Consider the following 25,465-nt stretch of genomic DNA (forward strand, 5'->3'; position numbering starts at 1 on the left):
TTTGTTTTTGCCTTTTTTTTTGAAACTTTGAATACGAATTCTGAGTATTTAAAAATAAATAGCTACACGTAGCTCGGTCTCCAAAACACCGCACTCAGAGATGAACCCCAGAAGCAAATCCAGCGTACATGCATTTCAGATATATTTTTCTTTCGGAGTTTATTGGTGTACAAATGTAGACCCTAGCTAGAATCACAAGGTAATGAAGACTGTACATATGCAGTTGGCTAAGATGATAAATTCATTCACAAAATGTTGTCATTGAATTCAGTTGGGAGAATCAACATATGTACTTTCCATACATACACTTTTACAAAAGAATTACAATGTTTCCTCTGACACACAATTAAAACAAATGAAAAAAAATCTATAACTCTTTTCTATATTTCCCTTTCTTATACTTTCCACCCAAAACTAAAAACTCGAGATAGAAAGAAACCAAACAACTCAACTATGAACACTCCTATTACAAAAAAAATCTTCAGTACCCAGGAACTTCACCAAAAAAAACTGCACCTGTTGTTACCCAGGAACTTCACCAAAAAAAAAAATGCACCTGTTGCTATTTCCTTTGTATACACAATGCAATTAATCAGTCTGTAAGCTGTTGTAGAAGAAAGTGGAACTGAGAGTTCTGCCTCAGTAGTGGTGGTGGCTCCACATCAGATGGGTTGATGTCAAGCATGAGTCTTGATATATCATCCAAGGATATTGGAATGCTGCAATTTCATTCATCAGGGTGTTAGATCAATGGCTACGGATGTTATTATTTTGATGTACATCTTTCTGCGGTAGTGTACATACCTTGAGTCGTCATCTAGCAAGAAAGAACTATTTGGAGTAGTTATTGAGTCATCAGTTGCCATTGTTCTCATATTTCCAATTACCTGAAAACACGATTATTTTTGTTACGAAAAGGGGGGAAATGCTGTAGCATTATATACTTTTGCATGCTTTCATGGAGCCATACATGCTAATGCTTGAAAATAAAAACATGTCTGTCCTAGCAAGCATTCATTTACCTCTTGAGATAGACCTTGTGCACCATATTTGTCGTCCCAGAACATTGTTCCAATGCGATATATTTGGCTGATGCTCAGAACCTGCGAAAATGAAATATTTGAAACTTGACGTTTTGCAAAATTCAAGCATTTTATAAGTTTGTTTTGTCCAGGACTTACGGGACAAAGATCATCCGTGATTTCATCCAAGGTTTTGTGTGACTTCTGATGTAAAACCTGCAATTTAATTTCATTAAGTAGGTACACCGTAGACATATGGACAATCTATGATTTTATATGAGCATCGTCTCAGGCATACCAGGAACCCAACTGCCTGTCTTATGTGTTGCAGTTCATCCCAAGATGTTCCTGCATACTGGATTACAAAAGATACATATTAGTCTGGTGATTTTCTGCTCATTAGTATTTTTCTTGTTACATTTGTACAAACTTTTACTTCACCTCTTCAGTTGTTGCAGAGCACCACTGCTCCAGTTCCTGTAATCCGGCTTTCAAGAATTCCCCATTGCTAAAGGAGCAGCATTCACGGCGGAGTAGCAAACTGAATGAAGAAATATAATTTTGCTATAGTTCAGACTCAAACCATCTGGTGAAGCATTGACTAATGATATCTCACATCACGGTGTCTATTCAAGAAGCATTAAATTGAGGTAAGGTGTACAATATTAGCAGTACCTGTTGAAGAGTTGGACGTTCATATATGCAAATACTTGACCAAATGTTTTCCTAATTATCATAGGAGGTACCTAAACAAAAAAGAGGAAAATCCTCAACAAATTTGTAAATTATTTTATATTTCCTTAAGGAAGACAGCTGAAAACAAGTTAGGTTGTACTCACATAATTATTGTTCATAGTTTCCAGTGTAATATTCAGGCACTTGACAATGTTTTGCCAATGCACACTTGATGCTTGCCTTGATAGTGCACTAGAGTGTATGCTTTTCAATGATCCTCGAGATGGTCTCACACGACCAGCTCTTGGAGCCTATGAACATGGAGAACTGTTAGAAATATCATATTGCGTTATACACAGATTGGGCGTAGAGATGCCTGACATACCTGTATGCACATAGTCAATAATGCACTTATTTCCTTCTTCAAGCTATCTCTGATCATGCCGTATATCTTCTCGACGTAGGCTGTTAACTGTTGCTTGAAACGTACAGCTGGATACTTAGCCTCTACCATTGGTTTAGTGTCTGTCCTTCCTATCATTCCACTGTATCCGCTTGAAATACCTAATCCTGACGATGATGATCGAGCATTCTGAAAGTGCAGTTTTTGGAACGTAAGCTCATTTTTTCCCCTGAATGTAGGAGATTTTCACTCCCCATTGCATTTTATGAAACTTAAAATACATAGTAGTAGAATTTGAAAACGAAAACAAAGATTGACCAGGAGGAGCCACGTCCAGATGCCCAACAGCCTCTGGACTACTATCACTATGCCAGCTTTTAAACAGAACTCCAACACGTAGGATGGACTACTATCACAGGTCAAAGGTGCTAAATGAATTTGAGATCTCAATCAAGAACTTCTTTTTCACGCAGAGCAAAAGTCTGGAACAAAAACTTACCTGTGTCATTCTATTGAACAGGTTTCCTGGTGCGGTCCTGCTGCGGTTTGATCCTTTTGTCGATGAACTGCTAGTTTTAAGGGTATTTTGTAGAAGGTGTAGGAGAGTTGATGTTGTCGACAACCAATAAGCTAGTTCTCCAGAACTTCCAGCATTCTGTACATATATTCAGCCAATGAGTTCGTCAACAACTTACCAACTTTCTTGTCACTGCAAAGGAAAATTATATAATAATCTATTGGAGCAACAACCTCGATAGATGACCTAATCGTATGGATGATACGGTCAAATATGTTAGTCTTTTCTGCTTCAAATGAGTGCCAGTGAAGGAGTGATTTGTAGACAATGCATGCTGCAGCTGGTCTTCTGTTGTCATATCTCCTATCTTCAGTCAGACTCTTGATGAGGACATCATGATTTTCCTGTGAAAGAGTGGAGGCAGAGCAATTGAAACAACACATTACTGAGCGTACACAATATCTGTTAATTAAACAAACGGAATTTGTTCCCCACAATGATATCGAATTGTACAAAATAACCAAACTTACTTGTTGTCGGTCTGTGAGCGATCTCTGTTTGCTTAAGTTCTTTATCGGAGGAACAACCAACTGCTCCTGAAAGCATAGTATATGTTGACATTAATCAAAGGATCTCCTTGGGTATATTTTCTGCTGTATTATGGAATGTTTGTTTGGTAGCACTGGGTTATAATACATACGTTGATGACGTTAAGTTCTCCAAGCTGTTGTCCATTCTCTAGAACCTGGTTAGATTTAAAACAAAACTTAGTGCAGTTTGTACTCGTATTTAATTGTTAAATCCAAAACAGTATCTCACTAAACCTTTCCTCAAGGGATTTTACCTTCATAGCTGATGGCTGAATCACTTCAGGAGCGACTGCTGCTTGAGCAGCTAGTGCAGAATTGCTGCGGAGCAACTGATTCTCCGACTCCAAGATGGCAATCTTGCTTTCCAGACTAGATATATCATTTATTGTATTAAGTTATGAGGCTTTCACAAAGGGAAGTGGTTAAGAATGCAAATGCATCGCATGTGTACTGTAAATATTTTACCTCTCTATTTGTTTTGTCTTATCGTCATCTGCTGATGCAAGCAACGATTGTTGACGTAGAACATGGTTTTCAGATTCCATGTTGGATAAATTTGTTTCAAGCCTGCACCATATATCACAAGGCAGTGAATGAATATGATATTTAATCTCTGCAAGTCAATTTTTCCAAACTCCAAAGCAATAAATTCATCAGTACCTACTAATCATCTCTTGAAGTTGATTAATCTTTGAGGCTCGTTCTTGTGTCTCCTGTGACAAGTCGTCCGACTGTTTTTGAATCTCAAAAAGCTTCTTCTCAAGATCTTCAGCCTTTGTTCTAAATGTACCAAGCTCTCCCTGTATCAAAACATGGGATACGATATTCTTTCTGTAGAATTGAAATTGTGAATCATTCTTTTGAGTAAAAATGTGGAAGTATTTATACCGTAAGTTCCTCATTTTGACTTGTCAACAACTCAACTTTTTCATTGTCCACCACTGGCACCTCTACTATCTTTGGTGGTGCCTGTTCAATTGCCAACTTTGCAGCTTCTTTCTCCTTTATTATTGCTGCATGGGCTTCCTCAAGCTTTTCTTGCATTTCTTGCAAGGCAGATTGTAACTTCGCAACTTCTTGACCCTTGGATGCCTCAAGGTCAATCTACCAGAAAGATATAATTTAGCAAACTCATTTGTGTCCAGGAAACATATTAGGATCTACATAAACAACTATCATCCTCTAAGCGAGTTACCCTCATATGCTTCTCAACATCTAATCTCCATGTGAGTTCCTCAACTCTCTTTTCCAGCTTGTCTTTTGCTTCTTTTAGTGCACCATTGTCTCTTGCTTCCTGTTTACACTCTTATGTTTTAGTTTACGATGTATCAAATACACATGAATGTTGTGTGACTTCCAGTTGGAAATCGGACAAACCATTTTGAGCTTCCGAAGTTCCTTTCTTGCAACACGTGCCCTCCAAGCGCACTGGAGAATCAGAGAAGCTCTTTTTTGCTGTTTGTAAGCAACATAAGCTTTGTGTTGGCGCCATCGAGTCTGAGATCCACAAAGTAGTTCAGTGTGGTTGATTATGAAATTATCTCTGTGTCACGATTCACATAATAATACAAACCTGGATGATCATGGCAGCTTTGGTCTCTCTTCTGAACCTGTGCTCCTTGCAAGCTGCCATTGCACGTAATCCTGTCTGTATTGTTATTGATGATTTGTATACTTGTATATAAGCTTTCCAGGCAGAACGAGTTCGTGTGTGCTTCTGTATGGTAATTGCAGCTGCGACTCTTCTCATGTGCTCAAAAAGCTTTCTAGCTAGTCGTGCTGCACCATTTGAGTAAAGTATATGTCAGTGTCAAGTCAGAGCTAAATAAGTACTTATATCCAAGGCATGAAGTACTGAATGCAAAGGAGTGGATACCTCTCCAGAACTTCTGAGTTTGAATGGAAGCTTTTTTTAAGCTGATGAAGTCCTTTCGCATAAGATGTGTTCTTATACGCCTCTGGATAAGTCGGACAGCATTGGACAATACTTCTGCTCTTCTAGCATCCAGCTCTGCCATCTGACCAGCTCTTAAAAACACCTTTGTTTTCCCTATCTGATAAAGAAAAGGGTATTCACAGTCAGTTCCAACTTGCAAATACATATATGGTGGATAAAGTTGTAATGCTTTACAATTTCCCACTTCCACTGTAGGTTACCTGATATCCCTTTAATCCCATTTTATCACATAATGCTGCGCACGCTGTCTTCTCGTCAGAACTGCAAAATAATTACACAAGAGACGCATATCTAACTGATTACCCATTAGAGTTTCATTTCGCAATCAGTTAGCATAACTGGAGGATACATACCTGTCCACAAGCTCTGGTGCAAGAACTCCAAACCGATCAATGAACTCATCAAATGTTCTCTTTGTCGGATAGCCAGCACAACTGATCCGGATTGCTTCCAAAACACCCTGCACCATGAGGCATGAGCAGAATGCAAATTTCAACAGAATTCAATGGATGAAAAAACAACATAAAAACATACATACCCCACATCTCAACTGGTTCAAAACATTGTCGTTTTCGAAGATGCCAGGTTTCAGTACAGTATTAGGCTTCACACATCTAATGTAGTGTGGTTCTGTCGTACTCAATGTTTCCATCAAGGCTTGTAGTTGTTGCTACACGTATTAGGGAATAGAGAAGTTACTGAGTATTCCAAGGATAAAGAAGATATTTAGCTCCAATATAACACACCTTAAAGCGAGTACCGATGGAAGAGAATTTGGACTGTTTAGAACTTTCCTCGGGTAATGGAGGAAATAGATTTGCAACAAAAGAGCACCTTGAGGAATTTAGTAGAGCTTGATGTTCAGCGACCACATAGTCTTTGTTCTTGTCAAGAAAATAGTCGGCTTGATATGTGACCTATCAAGTAGAAAAGTGTGTTCAAAGTCCTTGATGACATATATCTAATTATCATAATATCACCGAACTAATTCTTACATCTCCTGCATAGTGGTTGATTGTGAAGGCAGTCCTGGCAAGTTTGGGCTTGCTGAAGCGCTTATGTGCTTTGTATGTTTGATACATCTTTTGTGCAAATGTCTCATGAGTGGACTTTGGAAACATGCTGCGTCATGGATAAGCATATGTCAAATACTTACATTTACCTTCATTTTGCATGCCAGGAAAACTATCCTATGCTATTTTTAATGGGAAAATGCTAAAGAATATTATCACTGTTGCAGTGTCAGTTTCTACAGAAAACTACATCCAGAATAATTCCAAAGTAAGAACATCATTCTTTTGGGCCAAAACATCACTACCCATACCATGCCTCGTCCAGGAGGGCTATTATTCCTCCAGGTTTCTGCACAAAATATTCAAGTGCCATTGATTAGTAAATACTTGATTCATCTGTTCAAGTTCATATACAATTTCTGATATGCTCAGGGGAACTACCTTCTCAATCAGGTCCAGCACATCCTGATTGTCCACAAATTCCACATAGCTCCAGTCAATTTCATCCCTTGTATATTCTTCTTGTTCCATCTTGAATACATGCTGCCAAATGAACACACATGTTTCTCGAGATATTAAATATATTTCATAATCATTTTATGCTAGTACCTATAGGCCTTAGCTAACCTGATTAAAGTGTTGCTGCAACTTCTCGTTTGTCATGTTGATGCACAGTTGCTCAAAACTGTCAAATGGGCAGAAAGTGGATCATGTTCCAGGTATTAAGAAACTGGAATTTATATCATACTTGAAATTATGTAATGTAACAAAGGTACTAACGGCAAACCTGTTGACCTTGAAACTCTCAAATCCATATATATCCAGCACTCCTATTATACTGATTGCATCAGGATCTTGACCAATCGAATTATTAATCTTATCCACTATCCTGTTAACCCAGATAAGAATAACCTTTCTGATTAAATGGCATACAGTACAGTAGTGATGGAAGAGAGAAGTCCAAGGTGCTAAATTATTACTCCCTCGGTTCCTAGATATAAGGTGTATAGTTTTGGGCATGGAAATTAAAGAACACACATTGAGGGAAAATTACAACAGGTTTAGATGGGATTTTCCCTGGACAACTGATGTGAGAAAATAGAGGAGTTTGTAAAAGATAATAAAACATATTCAAATCCTTAAAAAAGTTGTCCAGAGAAGTTGTGCAATGCAATAGACCTTATATTCTGGATTTTTTTCAAAAAACTATACACCTTATATCTAGAAACGGAGGGAGTAGCACTTATGACATTCAAACTAATACATTGTTGGTTTGTACACATATCTGACAATGTAGGAATACTAATAAAAAGTAACAGTTGATAGTTTTCTTATTTGATGCAATGATGATTTAATATTTCACTCTTACCAGTCAAAAAGTCGTGAATACACTGTCTTTGCCAAGGCATCGCGACTCTGTAAAGCAGAATCTGGATCGAGAGGTTTTGTAATATTTCCATCGGGTGTTACAATAACACGCTGACAAAGAGAGTCTTCAAGGGACTTCTCGTCACACCTAAGATACAATATGCACTTAAGTATACCATAAAGATGCAAATCACCAAATATAAACCATTGAGAGAAATTAGACATACATTAGCAGTTCTGCCACTGTTTTAAGGTGATTGATTGATTTCTCATCCCTCAACCTTGACGAATCAATTTCTTGCCCTTTGGAGAAATTAATGTTTCCTAGATGAAGGATTGCTGCTACTACTCTAAAGATTGCATCCTTGAGCAGTGAAAGAGATTAATTAGTTCTAGCCCCAATGATAGCGTTACTATTTCATGGACGTCTCATAATAGTTTCAGATACCTGTTCTTCTTGAGAAATGCCAACTATATCCATTGCATTTCTCGTTTCTAGGTATTCTCTTGCATCGTCCACATTAGCTACTTCATAGCAGCTTGTTTGGTTCAGGTAATGAAATGATCGCGGGTCTCCCACCTTAAATCTTTTTACATCCTGAAATTAGTTAAACATTATGAAGAAGTTAGTATTTGGATCTGGAGATGTTAACCATGCAGATATGGTAAATACTATTTACTGGTTGTTCAGAATTACCTCGGGTGGTGCAGAACATAGCATGTAAAAGCAATGGTAATTCCGTTCAGGATCAGAGACCTGGCATACTCGTGAGCGTTCAAGGAGGTACGTGCGAACAGCGGCACCAGATATCTTGCCGTATTTGTCGAATTGGATTTCAACAAACTTACCAAATCGGCTGGAAACCATGGACATGTTAAGTGTAAAAAATGGAAAAGATCTGCTGCAGAAGTGTAATTGTAGTTGTTAATTCAAGAATCCACCTGGAGTTATTATTCTTCACCGTCTTCGCATTACCAAATGCTTCCAGTACCGGGTTAGACTGAGTGTGTTGTACAAGAATTCATAGAAAGTTAGTGGGACATTCTAGAAGGAAAGAGTGAGAAAGAAGATGAATAAAAAAAATGCCGTGTCTTCCTACCTCTAGAACTTGTTGCTCAACAGTCCGTCCCTCGGTTCCAGACCTTCCTCCCATGAACGCAAGGTACCTCATGAGCATCTTGGTCGTCTCTGTCTTGCCAGCACCACTCTCACCACTCACCAATATTGACTGGCTTCCGTGTTCATTGATCATTGCCCTGAAAATTATTGTCAGCAACAAAACCATGATGAACATCAGACACAACACAATTCAAATGTCCAAAGAAGATGACACACACACACCTGTAACAAGAATCTGCAATCGCGAAGAGATGGGGGCTGAGCTCCCCAAAGGTGGCGCCTTTGTACTGCTCCATCATGTGCACATCGTAAAGATGTGGCAGCCTCTGGAAGGGATTGACTGCAATCAAGATGTTCCCGGTGTACGTCTACCGGATCATTTACCAATGTCAGACAGACAATTAACTAAAACTGTTCTTTTTTTGACAGGGGGAGCATCAAAGATGGACAGTCCAGGATTACTCACGTATATCTCGTTAAGCCCGTACCGGCAAGCAAGGTTATGCAAGACTCCCGGTTCATGTAGGTAAGCGAGTTTCGTCATGTCGTCCACTCCGGCCGGGGGCGCTTCCGTGTCCTTGGGGTATATGCTCGCGAGGCTGGCCACAACCTGAAACCAATGATCCAAGAACTCATGTCCTAAGTAACAGGCATCAATCGGCAATGAAAAGCAACAACATTAAGGCAATTCAGCCAATGGGGGAGCACACTAAGGCAATTCAGCCAAATCTACAAACAGGTGGCAGGCACTGATCGACTGCTACGACCAAGCACGGATTGATTTGAAATCTGCGTCGTCCTTGGCAGAACACCTGTGGTAAAAGCCAGCATCTAGAGAGCTCTGCTCAGGTGTGTCCTGTGCGGACTCACTCACCGTTTTGCCATTGGTGGTGGCGACGGTGACGTCGCCGCCCTTGATCCCGGTGACCTCGCCGTCGACCCAGGCCTCGTCGGGATCCTCCAGCCACACCTGCGAGCCGACGATGATGTTGACCGGAGTCCCCTGTCCGAACCAACAAGAAACAGGTCAGCTAGCTCGAGTGGTCGACCAAGAAACGGGCCGGCAGCAACTAGCCACCGATCACCGGCACGATCGTGCGCACGGCAGGCCAGCTGTGTTAGAAATAATAATCTTGTCTCTGGTTAAGTTTGGTGATTAGCACATGTGTACTAGATAGTACTAATTGTTGTCCTAATCACTACGTTAGAGTTTGTCTAGAGCTAGTCTAATTAGAAGTTGCCTTGCATGGCTGTTAGGCGTGTCCGGTTTGGAGTTAGATTAGTTTGAGTCGATCTAGGTCATAGTCTAGCTCGTCTACGAGCTGAGTCCGGCCAGGTTTTCCTTTGTTCCTGACGACCGAGTAGGTATAGGATGTTGGGTCGGTTAGCAAGTTGCCGATCTTGGTCATAGTTAGGCTGGCTTGCGTGTATATAAACAAGGCCAGGGTCATAAGTTTGTATTGTGAGTTGTGGAAAAACAGAAAAGCAATAAAGAGGAAAATTTAGAGGGTGCGACACGCACCCTTGGCGATAAATTTTGTGTTTGTGTGTGTTCGACTAATTTGATGTGATCGATCCGTGGGCGAATCCCAACAATTGGTATCAGAGCGAGGTTCAAGATCTGAAGCTGTGCTTGCCCCGGGGAGGCGACCCGTACTAGCGCCTCGGGGCGGGCGATCGTCGTTCGGCGGAACGACAAGGAGGAGACGGCGGAGAGTTGTCGTCGCAAGGTGGTGGAGCTGCGGATGATCGTTGACGGGAGAGGTGGTGCCGAGGTGCGGTGCCGGGAGTCTCGTCAAGATCGTCTTCGGTGGAGTCGGATGAGTCAAAGAGTCAAGTGTGTGCACGTCTACACGTGCGGTCGTTGTCGTGTCAGTGAGTCGTCGTTGTGTCCAAGTGCTCGTCTCCGTGAAGATTTGTTGCAGTTGAAGCGTGTCAAGTGTGTGAGGTGTGCACGGTGTTCCGTGAGTTATGTCCATGTCCTCGTGGAGCGTCCTGGTTGCGGCCAGCAGGGTTCGGTGCGATGCCGAAGGCGGACGGTGGTAGGGAAAGCTACCGTAAAGCGAGGAGGTGTGTGTGCAGTAGGAGGAGAAGCTACTGTGCGCAAGTACAAGAGGAGTATGGTGCAAACCGAGTGTGAGGACCGCAATAGCGCTGGCACATATGTGCGAACCGAGTGCGGGAGGCCGATCAATGGCGGTGGCAAAGCATAGCAGAGCAGAGGTGCACTGCATGTTTCCTGCGTGGTCATACTGACTGTACGGACATGACAATGAAGACTATGAAGATGTGACGTGAAGCTGCGGGAGTCAAGATCGGGAGGTGTACAAGGAGATGACAAGTCAAGATTAGGGAGAGATTGTTAGAAATAATAATCTTGTCTCTGGTTAAGTTTGGTGATTAGCACATGTGTACTAGATAGTACTAATTGTTGTCCTAATCACTACGTTAGAGTTTATCTAGAGCTAGTCTAATTAGAAGTTGCCTTGCATGGCTGTTAGGCGTGTCCGGTTTGGAGTTAGATTAGTTTGAGTCGATCTAGGTCATAGTCTAGCTCGTCTACGAGCTGAGTCCGGCCAGGTTTTCCTTTGTTCCTGACGACCGAGTAGGTATAGGATGTTGGGTCGGTTAGCAAGTTGCCGATCTTGGTCATAGTTAGGCTGGCTTGCGTGTATATAAACAAGGCCAGGGTCATAAGTTTGTATTGTGAGTTGTGGAAAAACAGAAAAGCAATAAAGAGGAAAATTTAGAGGGTGCGACACGCACCCTTGGCGATAAATTTTGTGTTTGTGTGTGTTCGACTAATTTGATGTGATCGATCCGTGGGCGAATCCCAACAAGCTGGCTGGCTAGCTAGAAGAAACAGAGCAAGAAAACAAGCTGACCATTTTGACCGATTTAGTCCACGGATGATGAACTCAGCTCGATCGCCGACGCGAGCGGATTCCTGCTCATGCGAGGGATCAAACTTAATAATACTACCAGAAGATCTTGCGAGCTGGAGCTGGAGCTGGAGCTGTTGCGAATGCGCGCACGCGAACAACTGGAAAGGGAGGGCAGGCTAGCGATCGATGCGATGGCAGCAGGGGAGGGAAAAGGAATATACAAGGTGGTGGGAGCGGAGTGGGGTGGCGGTCGCGGGGTGTGAGCTGGTTCAAGTCGCCCTTTTTGGTGGGAAAGTTCGGCACCGCTCCGCTACGGCCACCCCGCGACGGCGGCTGTGGCCGGTGCTTCCTCTGTTTCCCCATTGGTGATCTGCTCCCGGTCCCGGAATTCGGTGTGCCACCGAAAGGCCGAAAAGGAGGCAGAAATGGTCCATTTCCGATTTCTCTCCGATACAGCGACAGCGGCTGTGGCTTTGAAGCAGTTACATTTTCATTTTGTGGTTGTTGGACTCCGGTGTATTAGCACGTGCGCTTGATTTATTTTTTCAAAATACAATACTTTCGGAAATGCTCGCTCACACCATAAACTCAGGTCTATAAGCGCACGCACATCCTATTTCTATGAGTATCTTCGAGAGACTGAGTCCAAGAATTGATTCATCAGGTTTTAAAACGGATAAACACGTTTGAAATTAGACAAGGAATGACTTCATTGGTATTTAAAAGATCCTATGTCTCCTCTAAAAAGAAGGTAAAATATGAGAATGGATTTTATACACATGCATGAGTGTGGGTGTTTCATCACTCTCGATTTATTTCTCGAGATTTCCGCTCGCCGTGGTAGATGAAAAAGTAGCTTTCACTCATTTTTTAATCCAAATCTTAAAGAAAAAAAGAATGATGTCGAAAACACCCACACCCATACATATAAGTACAAAAGTATTTCCGAATATGTGTCTTTTAACACAAAACACATTAAACGTATATATCATCTGGCTAATCACATGCAGATTTAACACTTTTTAAAAAAGAAAATGAACGTAGCCGTAAAATCCGCACTCCGATGCTCCATCTCCGTTTCTTTAACGTTGTTTCCGAATTTGTGAAATTGTTCCCTCCAAAAAGATATCGTGGTCTACGAGTACATCCACTCTAGGGTACATCTCATCATGCTTGGATTAGGGTTAGGGATCACGGCAACGTTCTTGCATCGATGAAGCAATGACACAAGTGGAAGTGGCATGAACAGCTTGGTTGGTGCATTAAGGGATGTGGAGATGTCGCAGAAGACTGGGGAAATTGAAGTATGACACATTCTTTACGCTAGAGGACGAAACATCGAACATGTTGTTATTCATGGTAAGTTCATGCACACATGTTGGTTAGTTCATTTGAAATAAAGTTCCATAGACTAGCGTAACAATTTTTTTTAAAAAGGTCACAAACTTGAGAAGGTACATCCCCTCTTGAAAACATATGATTTTCGAAGACACTGACACTCGCTAAGATGCATATTTAACTATTTCTTTTTGTGCATGTATGTTAGTGCAAAACTCTAAAATTTTATGTCAGGTGACTGATTTTAACGAGAGAAAAATCTGACTATTATTTTAACCATAAAATTATAAATATATTCATCAAATTTTTTGATATCTTGCAATATATAAATAATAAATATATCTTCACGTGTTTTATAGATCTTCACATGTATTGCCAGATAATGTTGTGCCTCCACCATTTTATCCAATAAGCCGTTCCTAGGGTAGCGATTCATGTAAGCTGCCAGCAAGATCCATTGTTTTCCAAATGGAGGTCGTTGAATTACCGTAGTAATCTCAAACATTCACTAAATGTGCAATTAATTGTGGATAATCTCAAAGTCCAGATCGGAAGTCAGAGCATAGAACTATCGCGTGGCCCCAGCGTGAACTTGACGTCTTGTCTCAACGACGGCAGTGGCCCAGAGGCACGTCAGAAATCATTATTTTCTGATCTTGGCCGGTGCAAAGAAAAGGGACGTCTTATAAAAGATGGAAGAGGATGACCTAGCCTTTCGGCCGTTGCATCTTTGGTGGCCGCCACCAGCACGTTCTCACCCGCGTTCTGCACCAAATTTGACACATGAACCCGGATGAATTTGCCTCGAGCGACACAATGCAACCACGCATCACAAGGGTGAAACTTTTGGTCGATGTGTTGTTTGCAGCTGTTCAGTGTTTCATTCCAAAGTAAGAACAGTGGACAGTGTATAGTTCTGGGCCCCGACCATTTAAGCGAGTATAGTTCTGGAGTTTGCCGCTCTCATCCAGTTTTTTTTTCGAAATGGGTGTATTCCCGGTCTCTGCATCGGTTGATGCACACAATCTTTTATTTAAAAAGTGAATATTCAAGAGTTATAATTCATGTATCAACGAGGGTCGATACAAAAATCAACCATCTAAAAATAAGAAGCATGCATGCTAAGCAATCTAAGCATCTTCTAATCTCTTAATAGGCCGTCAAGTAGGCTGGTAAAAAATATCTCAGTTGCATCTAGAAACCATGCACTCCCGCTGATCCTCCGAGAGTAAGAAGCGCCAAAGCTGGATCTAGTGGACCATAGTGTGAATAATCTGTAAAAGTTAGTAGAATTCTTTTTTGTTAAAAACAATATCTTTCTTGCAATTCCATATCGACCAACATAGCCGAAACATTGACGCGAATCCTAGCTTTATCTGTTTTGTCCGCTCCATTGAGCCAATTTCCAATGCCGCTCTCATCCAGTGTGTACAGTAATAAGGATCCAACCACGTGGGTGAAGAAGAGAAGAGTTCGAAATTACTCCATCCCTTCTAAAATAAGACGTTTTGGTAGTATGATTTGAACTACTAAAAGATCGTGTATTAAAAAACTGAGATAATATATTATGATGTATTCATTGTTTAACATTAATCTCTATTTATTTTGCTCGACACTGTTTGCCTTACTATTGCCTAGCAAACTAGTTTGGTCATAGAAAATGATACACATAAATACTTTATCGAAATTTAGATGTATCTAGACACTCTTTAGTATATAGATATATCTTTAATTTAGATAAATCTTTATCATCTTTTTATAGATGGAGGGAGTACAAAAATAGTAGTAACCATTCAACGCACGATCTCAACTGCACATTCTACCGACTACGATCAAACTTCCTTTTTAGAGGTACCTTCAAACTTTTTTGTAATGTACCATCAAACTCCATTCCTTAAGACTTCCAAGCTATTCCATGCTCGTACCATCTCCGGTCACCAGCAGAGGAGGTGGAATTCCTTGTCGGGCTTCTAGCTACCCAATCACGAAGATATGTCCCTTCCTGCAACACGAGTGTTTGGTCAAATGCAGAGCTAGGCTACAGCACTCCGTCTACTCGTGCCATCGTCTCGGTGGAGGAAGAAGTTATAAGAGGACATAACAATAAAAATATTAAAGCACTTTCCCCCTCCACCGCTCTCAGCCTGCTACAGTAGACTTGAGAGTCTCCACCTTCTGACCGGGCCGCTCCGCCAGGCTAGCTGGCCGGAGTTGGTCGTGGTGAGGCGCCGGAGTAGTCTAGGTCTAGTTTTAGGTAGGTTCTTTGGTTGTCTTGCGGCTAGATGCCGCCGTTTGGGGCTTATCCCCGTAGTGGAGATGGAGTTGGAGGTCGGCGCCGCCAGATCTCCGGCGATCTAGGGCTGGTGATGACCCTGATGATGCTTCTCTGGTTGGAGCAATTTGGGAGATTGACCAGCACCATCTCCCTCAATAAAGATGCGGCGGTGGATCTCTGCTGGATGCATGGAGCCCAAGATGTTGCAGTTCTTCTGGCCGGCCATGGAGGCGAGGAGGAGAGCTGGCCCGTCTTGGTGAGTTCTGTTTTCACTCCGCTCTTGGCCGGCCTTGGCGGCGAGGGAGAGGGGAGTGGCAGCTCCTTGTTCATGAATCTGCTTTCGAGATCCCCACTTTTGGCTCGAGGTCGACCCTGGAGAAGATCTGCTGCGTCGTGCCCTGCTCCTGCCTACCGTGGTGGTACGGAGAGCGGATGCGATGGTGGTGATCTTGCCTGCGGTGTTCTTCCTCGAGCTTTGCCTGCGGGGTGCTATGGAGAGGCTTCGTCAAGCTCTCCTTGTGCGGAACACATGGCGTCCATGTTCGGCAACATGATCCTTGGCCGAAAAGGCGGCCCGAATTCTACCTCCACGGCGGAGGCTTTCTCTGGTGCCAACTGCTGGAGCTCGGCACTGCTACACCCTCAAGTGGTTCGTCCCCGATGGTGCGGCGGTGACCAGCGGTGTTGGTACTTCGTCGGAGCAGGGCCAACGAGCAAGCTGTCCTCAGATCTCGGCGGCGACGCCTGGAGGTCACCGGCGATGAATGGTGGCGGAGATGCCCGTGTCCTCGATTGTGTTTTCATCTTTTTAGGCAGGGTGTTTCTTGTAAATTTGGAGGCCCTTACTTCGAATTTTAGGTCCTTTGTTTGAGTGATGTCTAAGGGCTTCTTTGTAAAATGTACCCGCCACGTGTGCTGTTAATGGAGTTGCATCGGGGTCGTTCTAGACCCCTCCCTTTGTTCAAAAAAAAGAGGACATAACGGTGAATTTTGTAGCGTTTTTTTCATTCGAAAAGGAAGGATGGCCTCCTAAACTCTACATCATCAGAGGCACTTTTATTTTTGCGGGGGAAACAGGATTGTATTAATTACGTAAGAGTGTCATTACAATCCTGAGCGATCTGGTCCAAAAGAAACTCCGGAGCCGAACCTATCCACACATTGGATCTACTTTCTATCATACCAACTCTAGCTAGTTCATGGCTTATACTATTATAAGTTCTTGGAATTTTAGATATAGAGACTACACGTTCAGAGGCAATCAACATTCTCAAGTCCTCCACTGCGTGTCCTAGACTTGACGCATCGCTCCTCTTGCTCAAGGTCATCCGTACTAGTTCCAAGCTATCCATGATCCATCTCCACTAGTATACCTTCATGAGAGTGATCAAGGGCCAGCTTAACACCCTCCATACATGCCTGAATCTCTGCATTCAGCGATGACGAACAGAAATGCAGGTTTTGACAAGCTGTCATGACGACAGTCCCATCACCACGCCGTAGCTAGTATGATGCATGCACCGGCAACACCCGTTTGAGAAACGAACGCCCCATCGATGTTCAGTTTAAGGAGGTCGTGAGGTGGTTTACTCCATCTCTCCGTCGTGGCCAGGAAGCTCACCATAGGCAATGGCACCTGTTGATCTCCTGCGGGTTGTTTGCCTTTGATGATTACCTCTGGATCAACCTGACGGATATTTTCCAGGGATTGCATATAGCTTCGGATGAAAGTTTAGACACTTATATAGATGGCAAGGGTTTATCGTGAGTAATCTCGTTGCGGGCATGTCAAGCCCTCCAAGCAATCATAAAGATACGGCAACGCATATCCATTGGTGCTACCTCCAGCCAGTACTCTAGCCAATCTGCTCTTCCCATTGATGTTGGTACTTGGGAATAGACCAAATTTCATACATTGCCGCCCACAATGCAGCTGCATGCGGACATCTAACCAAGGCATGGTGAGTATCCTCGCTTTCGTGCCCACAAATACGACATAACCCCGACACATGCATATGTCTCCTTTTCTTGTTCTCCTTAGTGGCAAGTGCATTGGAAATCGCCTTCCAAGTAAAAACACGGTTTTTCTTCAGGATGTTGCACTTCCAAAGTTTCTTCCAGACCGGCCTGTCTCCCAACGGAGCCATGCTACATGCGACAGATGGCCGGTCTTGCTGAGATAGTTGGAGCCCCATCTATACGCACTATGGATTGAGAAACATCCGCTACTTTCATGTTGCCAAGCTATAAAATCAGCAAGTTTCCTAGATGAAGTTTTAATACGCATGATGATATCAATTGGTAGGAAAGTTTTGCAGACCAGTGCCTCATTCACTTGTTATTCTCATCAAGCAACCTAGATACCCGGATCAAACGTGATCGTCCTTTGGGCCCAAAAGGTTTCATCACTGTCTCTCTCGATATCCAGTTATCACGCCATATCCGCATAGAACGCCCATAAGCAATGGCATGTTTCAGTAGCTCTAAGCCATAAGAGATGGCACTCCAAGTTGGGGATGGATTTCCCGTGAACACTGTATCAATCATATTTCCTTGTGGGTAGTACTTCGCTCGTAGAACCCTAGCGCACAGACCGTTTGGCATGTGAATAAGCCTCCACGCTTGGCGTGCCAATAGAGCTTGGTTAAACAAGCACATATCTCCAAACCCCATGCCACCATGAGGACATCCCAGCTGACCAGTGTGTTTTCCTCTTCCCTCTATCAGCTCCCCACCAGAAGTCATGGATCAATTTTGTAAGGTCATCACACACATACATGGGCAGCTCAAAAAACCTATAACATATGTTGGCAGGGCCTGAGCCACTGCCTTGATCATTATCTCCTTACCACCCTGTGATAGATCATTCCACTGCAAAATCCTTTTAGATAATTCAGCTTGCAGACTATCAAATTTTCCCTTATTCATTCTACCTTCAGGTGTAGGCAGCCCAAGGTATTTCTCCTCAAAAGCATCCTTCTGAATGTTTAAGATTTCATTTATACCACTCTTCGTCTCCTCACTACACATCGGACTGAAAAGGGTAGAGCACTTTGAATCATTGATCAGTTGGCCTGTTGCCTCCGCAAACGTGTCAATAACATATTTAACTCTCTCCGCTTGCCCACACTCAGCTTTGAAAAACAGTAGAGTGTCATCGGCAAAAAAGCAGGTGAGATATACTCGGCGCTTGATAACCCACAAGTATAGGGGATCACAGCAGTCTTCGCGGGTAGTAAAACCCAATTTATTGATTCGACACAAGGGGAGACAAAGAATACTTGAAAGCCTTAACAGCGGAGTTGTCAATTCAGCCGCACCTGGAAACAGACTTGCTCGCAAGAGTTTATCAGTAGTAATAGTTTTATAGCAGTAGCAGTAGTGAAATAACAGCAGCAGAGTAACACAGACAGCAGTAGTGATTATAGTAAACAGCAGGATTAAAATATTGTAGGCACGGGGACGGATAACGGGCGTTGCATGGATGAGAGAAACTCATGTAACAATCAAAGCAGGGCATTTGCAGATAATAATAAAACGGTGTCCAAGTACAAAGCAATCAATAGGCATGTGTTCCATATATAGTCGTACGTGCTCGCAATGAGAAACTTGCACAACATCTTTTGTCCTACCAGCCGGTGGCAGCCGGGCCTCAAGGGAATCTACTGGATATTAAGGTACTCCTTTTAATAGAGTACCGGAGCAAAGCATTAACACTCCGTGAACACATGTGATCCTCACATCACTACCATCCCCTCCGGTTGTCCGGATTTCTGTCACTTCGGGGCCATTGGTTCCGGACAGCGACATGTGTATACAACTTGCAGGTAAGATCATAAAACAATGAATATCATGATGAAACAATAACATGTTCAGATCTGAGATCATGGCACTCGGGCCCTAGTGACAAGCATTAAGCATAACAAGTTGCAACAATATCATCAAAGTACCAATTACGGATACTAGGCACTATGCCCTAACACTCTTATGCTATTACATGTCCAATCTCATCCAATCCCTACCATCCCCTTCGGCCTACAGCGGGGGAATTACTCACACATGGATGGGGGAAACATGACTGGTCGATGGAGAGGCGTCGGTGATGATGATGGCGATGATCTTCTCCAATTCCCCGTCCCGGTGGAGTGCCAGAACGGAGACTTCTGGCTCCCGAGATGGAGTTTCGCGATGTGGCGGTGTTCTGGAGGGTTTCTGGCGACTTCGACTTCTTGGTCGCGATTTTTAGATCAAACCCCTTAAGTAGTCCAGAGGAGGGCGTCGGAGGCCGGCCGAGGGAGCCACACGCTAGGGCCGCGCGCCCCCCTCCTGGGCCGCGCCGCCCTAGGGTGTGGGGCCCTCGGGCCTCCACCTGACTTGCCCTTCTGGCTCCGTGAGTCTTCTGGAAAAATAGGACCTTTCGCATAAATTCCGAAGATTTTCCTGAAAGTTGGATTTCTGCACAAAAACGAGACACCAGAACAGTTCTGATGAAAACAGCGTTAGTCCGTGTTAGTTGCATCCAAAATACACAAATTAGAGGCAAAACAATAGCAAAAGTGTTCGGGAAAGTAGATACGTTTTGGACGTATCAACTCCCCCCAAGCTTAGCTTATTGCTTGTCCTCAAGAAATTCAGTTAACAACTGACGTGATAAAAGAACCTTCACGAACACATTTGTTCATATGATGTATATATTCTCATGATATGGCTAACACTTAGGCAGTTCATAATAAGATACATGCAAATAAGATCATCTAATAGCTATGTCAATCATGGAAAAGTACCAACAATTAATAATAAGCATCATGAATCATGTCTATAAGCAGGATTGCAATGTTCATAAAAGAGTATGATAAAGTGGTATCTCGCTTGCCCATATTTGATCAGCAAAACATAAATGCCCAGGCACCTCTGAAGTTCATAGAAAGACTAGAAATAGTGATTGTCAAAGATAAAAGCATCAAAGTTATACCGCAATCAATCATATTTTGGGACAAGCATATTATACTAAGAATGACAGTTGTGCTCTCAAGATAGTGCTCAAAGAAAGGATGGAGACACAACATAAAAGTAAAATACTGACCCTTCGCAGAGGGAAGCAGGGATTAACATGCGCTAGAGCTTTTCATTTTTTTTAAACAGGAGTAAAATTATTTTGAGAGGTGTTTGTTGTTGTCAACGAATGGTAATGGGTACACCAACTACCTCGCCAACCGGAATTTCAAGAGCGGCTCCCATTAAGGACGTTTTATCTCTACCAACAAGGTAGATCATCCCTCTTCTCTTTTGTTTACACACGTATTTTAGTTTTTATTATGAGTGACACTCCCCCCAACCTTTGCTTACACAAGCCATGGCTAACCGAATCCTCGGGTGCCTTCCATCAATCACATACCATGGAGGAGTGTCTATTTGCAAAATTAAGTTGCTTACTGATGAATCAGAGCAAAACATGTGAAGAGAATTATTAATGAAGTTTGATTAATTGGGGCTGGGAACCCCATTGCCAGCTCTTTTTGCAAAATTATTGGATAAGCGGATGTGCCACTAGTCCATAATGAAAGTCCGTCAATAGTAAATGACAAGGTTGAAAGTTAAACACCACATACTTCCTCATGAGCTATGAAACATTAACACAAATTGAGAAGCATTTTGAAGGTTTTAAAGGTAGCGCATGAGAATTTACTTGGAATGGTTTGAAATGACATGCATAGGTATTTATGGTGGACACTTTGGAACAACTTGGTTTTCAGGCGTTTGGAAGCACGAGCAGCGTTCCCGCTCAGTACAAGTGAAGGCTAGCAATAGACTGGGGAGCGACAAATCAAGAGAGCAGTCACTGTCATAATCATGCTTGCGGCAAAATAAATTAACGGAGGCATAAAAGTGATACAAGAACTCTGAAGCAATGTAAATCATAGAGGCTTAATTGACTTTTGTTCAGTCATGTGCATGCGTGAGCATGTGCCAAGTCGATATAAATGAATTATTCAGAGGAGGATACCACAATGTCATACCTACTTATGAATAAAACAATGCAAGCAAACATCCATGACATGCTACTCATATTAATAAATTGGAGCTAAACATGAGAGATCATGAACTACTAAACTTTCTTAAATGACATATACCTCACATGAACCAACTAAGCATGGTCACATGGATGAGTATATGTACAAAAATGAAAACAAATAGAGTTCATACCAGCCTCTCACCACAATCCAATTGTCGTAGATCGTCATTATTGCCTTTCACTTGTGTAGCTTGGATAATATGAAATGAAAACCACGCTCCAGCAACCGAAGACCATTGAACTCATAATGAACTTTACAAACCAAAGAAGAACAACAAATATTTTTGGAGTTTTCGAATTGGAAACAAGAACAAAAGGAAACAACCAAACAAAGCAAAATCTTTTTGGATTTTCTTATAGCAAATCAACGATAGCAAATAAAGCAAAATAAATGCAAGAAACCAAAACAAACAAATGGTGAAGAGAAACAACAGAAATATTTTTGGTCTTTTTGTGTTTAGGAAAGAAACAAAGCAAAAACAAAAAATGGCAAACTAGAAAAGTCACATAAACACAAAGTAGCAGAAATTCGTCAAACTTGACAGCAGTACAGTACTCGATTTTTAAGAAATTCTTCCACTGCTCAAATCAAAAAGTGTTCAACTAATGAAAGTTAGATAACAACCTGGGGAACGTGCACAAAAATTGTCTTCACAAAATATCGTTCTGGATATTTTTGAGAATTTTTTTGGTAACAGTCCAGAATCTGTTTTCAGGCAGCACTTCCCCAAATATCATCTCCCTCTCATTAGAAAACCACTCAAAGAAACTAAACAAGTATATACAAGTATCCAGCAACCATAATATGCAAAGAATGAGTGATGCCGGTATACCTCCCCCCAAGCTTAGGCTTTTGACCTAAGTGGAGTTCAACCCCAGCGAGGGTCGCTGTTCCTCGCCGGTGGATCATGCATGGCGTAGTCATAGTAAGGTCCCTGTGCAGAAGAAAAGCGCGGAGGCTCCACATGTCCAAAATGTTGATGCGAAGAACTTGCTGCATCGGATGACAAGTCGAGGTGTTCCTCGGCCTCCTCTGTGTTGTCTCTTGCATGATGGCCTCCTCCCTCTATGTGTGCATTCAGTGCACCTTCTGTGACTGACCAATCCTCCCTGGAATCAAGGTTAAATAGAACAGGCGCAGGCAATCTTACTAGTTTTTCAGTTTTCTTAGTTGTTCTCCAAGTCTTCTTGTAAAATGTTATCTTGTAAGACAGGTTACTCAAGTTAGATGAATCAGAAACAAATTCATGTTTAATCATGGAGACTATGTCAAGTTTTTCGATGGAAAGTTGAATATCAAGATGGTGAGGTTCTAATCCATGCAAAGCTAGTAAACGAGAGGCGATGAGACCTCCACAGATTCCGCCCTTCTCACGGTTAGTAGCAAGTCTATAAGCTATCAACGCACCCAAATTATAGGCCTTACTACCTTGCAGTGCAGCAGCTAGAAAAGCTAAATCCGGGATAGATAGTTTACTACCATTCTTTCTAGCAAGAACGCATTTAGTAATGAAATAAGCAAAGTAGCGGATAGCTGGGAGTTGAATGCTAGTGATTTTACCACCATCCTCTGAGAAACTCCTTCCATGACAAATCATCTCGAAGAGGCTTAAAAGCTCTCGCGGCGATCCCCTTATCTTCTCGCATGATCCCCATTGCGGTACTCTAATTGCTGTACAAAAATCATTGAATGGCAAGTTGACAGTTTTATTATAAATCTTGTACTGAACCATGGGGTTAGATTGCGACCAATTGAACTTAAAATCTTGCACAACAGACATAGTCAATTTTGCATATTGGCATGGTTCTCCATCAACAAAATCATTCAACCCTGCACGAGAAATTAGATTCTGAACATTTCCCAAGATTCCTGCACTTCTCATGAAATCTGTGCACGGGTAGTAAGAGGGGTATACTCCTTCTTCGCGGTTCACTCTCATGACTTGTTGCACCTCCAATTCTTGTTGGTTTAGTTGATATCTATTCCACTCCATTTTCTGAAATTTTCAACAATCATTATAAAATTTGATTTGGTGACATATAATTGAGGGGAACTACCATAGGAACTTGCTAGAGTACTAATCATGCATCAAAACTAGTTTATACAACTTAGAACAAGCATGCAAGCTCACTAAACATGTTACCTACAGCAGCAAAATATTCAAGATATACTCAACCAAACAAAATTCTACTTGGATAATCGGAGGAGTCACATACCGGAGAGCAAATGTGCCAAATTTCGAGACGAAATGCAGGGCTTTGTGAGCAAAGAGATCGAAAAATCCTGAGCTCTTGAGCAAAAACGCGAGTGAGAGAAAGCTGGTGTTGGTTTTTCGGGAGAGAGAAGAGTGTGGGAGGAAGAGATGCTGAAGTGGGGCAAAGGGGGACCCACACACCAGGGTGGCGCGCCCCCCTTGCTGGCCGCGCCGGCCTGTGGGGTGCCACCCTGGGGTGCCCCACTGGTCATCCCCAGGTGCTCCCAGGTGCATTTTCGAAAAATAGGACCAACGGTATAATTTTTGTGAATTTTTGAAAACTTTGAAAAATGCACATTTCTGGGTATTAAGTTTATTATTACTGGCCAGGAAATTTTTTGAAATCTCTAATTAGCTAAGGAACTTTGCAAAACAAAAGTGCTACAGCAAGTAGAACAAGTGGAGGAATAAAGAGATGTTGTTTACCTCCTCTATGCATATAAAAAGTATTTGTTAACAAGGTTGATCAAGTCTTGCCACCAAATAAATTTTACATAGCATATGAAGAAATAAACCTCAAATCAATCATGTTACCTTGAATTGTATTGATATGGATCCAATCATAAGATTTTGATAACCTTCTTTAGGCTCATATATAGGACAATCGATAGTTCCAACTTTGATAGTTCTCACATTAGAAATAGTATTAACTCCACATACTTTATCAATCCTCTTGGGGAAATAGACGGTATGCTCCTTATCATCAACATTGAAAGTAACCTTTCCTTTATTGCAATCAATAACAGCCCCTGCGGTGTTAAGAAAAGGTCTCCCAAGAATAATAGACATATTATCATCTTCAGGCATTTCCAACACAACAAAATCAGTTAATATCAAGCAGTTATTAGTAACTTGAACAGGAACATCCTCACATATACCAACAGGAATAGCAGTAGATTTATCAGGCATTTGCAAAGATATATCAGTAGGTATCAACTTATCTAAATAAAGCCTCTTATAAAGAGAAAAAGGCATAACACTAACACTGGCTCCCAAGTCACATAGAGCAGTTTTAACATAATTATTCTTAATAGAACAAGGAATAGTAGGTATACCTGGGTCGCCCAACTTCTTTGGAACTTTGCCATTGAAAGAATTATTAGCAAGCATAGTGGAAGTTTCCTCATTGGGGATTTTCCTTTTGTTAGTAACAATATCTTTCATATACTTTGAATACGGAGGCAATTTAATAGCATCAGTCAAAGGGATTTGCAAGAATAAAGGTTTCATCCAATCACAAAATTTATTATAGTGTTCTTCTTCCTTTGATTTTAGTTTCTTAGCAGGAAAAGGCATTTGCTTTTGCACCCAAGGTTCCCTTTCATTACCATGTTTCTTAGCAACAAAATCTTCTTTAGTATACTTTTTATTTTTAGTATGCTTTTCAGGTTCATCTTCAACCTCTTCTTTATCAGAAGCATCATTCTTATCATTATCATTACCATTATCATGTTCATTACCACTTTCAGTTTCAGCATCGGAAATAGAAATACTATTAGGATCATTAACAGGTTCAGAGGATTCTACAACATTTTTATGTTTCTTCTTCTTCTTTTTCTTAGAAGGAGCACTAGGTTCAATGCGTTGAGAATCTTGTTCAATTCTTTTGGGATGCCCTTCAGGATATAGAGGATCCTGGGTAGAGACACCACCTCTAGTTGTTACTTCATAAGCATGTTTCTCTTTAGAATTATTTTTTAACAAGTCATTTTGCACTTTAGTGAGTTGATCAATTTGAGTTTGAACCATTTGAAAATGTTTAACAAGCATCTTAACATCATTGGAGGTTCTCTCCACAATATCATGCAAATTGCTAATAGCTTGAGAATTTTCCATTAGATGATTCTCTACTCTCATATTAAAGTTTTCTTACTTAACAATATAATTATCAAACTCATCTAAGCATTGAGCAGGAGGTTTTGAATACGGAATATCTTCCCTAGTAAAGCGTTGAAGAGAGTTTACCTCAATCAT

The 25,465-nt window shown here is 41.8% G+C and overlaps 1 protein-coding gene across 1 annotated transcript; it reads right to left on the minus strand.

Moving 5' to 3' along the window:
* Positions 1-240: 240 nt before the first annotated feature.
* Positions 241-11,802, minus strand: LOC127292861 (myosin-12). Its single transcript, XM_071818649.1, has 41 exons — positions 11,551-11,802; positions 9,540-9,668; positions 9,132-9,275; positions 8,888-9,033; positions 8,646-8,802; positions 8,488-8,546; positions 8,243-8,402; positions 7,994-8,143; positions 7,773-7,909; positions 7,547-7,693; positions 6,965-7,066; positions 6,805-6,862; positions 6,619-6,720; positions 6,489-6,526; positions 6,160-6,286; positions 5,911-6,081; positions 5,703-5,834; positions 5,518-5,624; positions 5,365-5,425; positions 5,084-5,261; positions 4,781-4,986; positions 4,585-4,704; positions 4,403-4,501; positions 4,096-4,311; positions 3,868-4,007; positions 3,673-3,774; positions 3,462-3,576; positions 3,318-3,362; positions 3,148-3,213; positions 2,851-3,021; positions 2,600-2,755; positions 2,083-2,289; positions 1,862-2,008; positions 1,698-1,768; positions 1,464-1,563; positions 1,321-1,377; positions 1,182-1,238; positions 1,023-1,103; positions 805-887; positions 557-719; positions 241-516 (listed from the first exon to the last, which is right to left on the minus strand). The coding sequence occupies exons 1-40, from the start codon at positions 11,551-11,553 to the stop codon at positions 593-595; spliced, it is 4,674 nt and encodes a 1,557-aa protein (XP_071674750.1). The 5' UTR covers positions 11,554-11,802; the 3' UTR covers positions 241-516; positions 557-592.
* Positions 11,803-25,465: the final 13,663 nt, after the last annotated feature.

Source organism: Lolium perenne, chromosome 4 (genome assembly GCF_019359855.2).
Source record: "Lolium perenne isolate Kyuss_39 chromosome 4, Kyuss_2.0, whole genome shotgun sequence".
Classification (NCBI taxonomy): domain Eukaryota; kingdom Viridiplantae; phylum Streptophyta; class Magnoliopsida; order Poales; family Poaceae; genus Lolium; species Lolium perenne.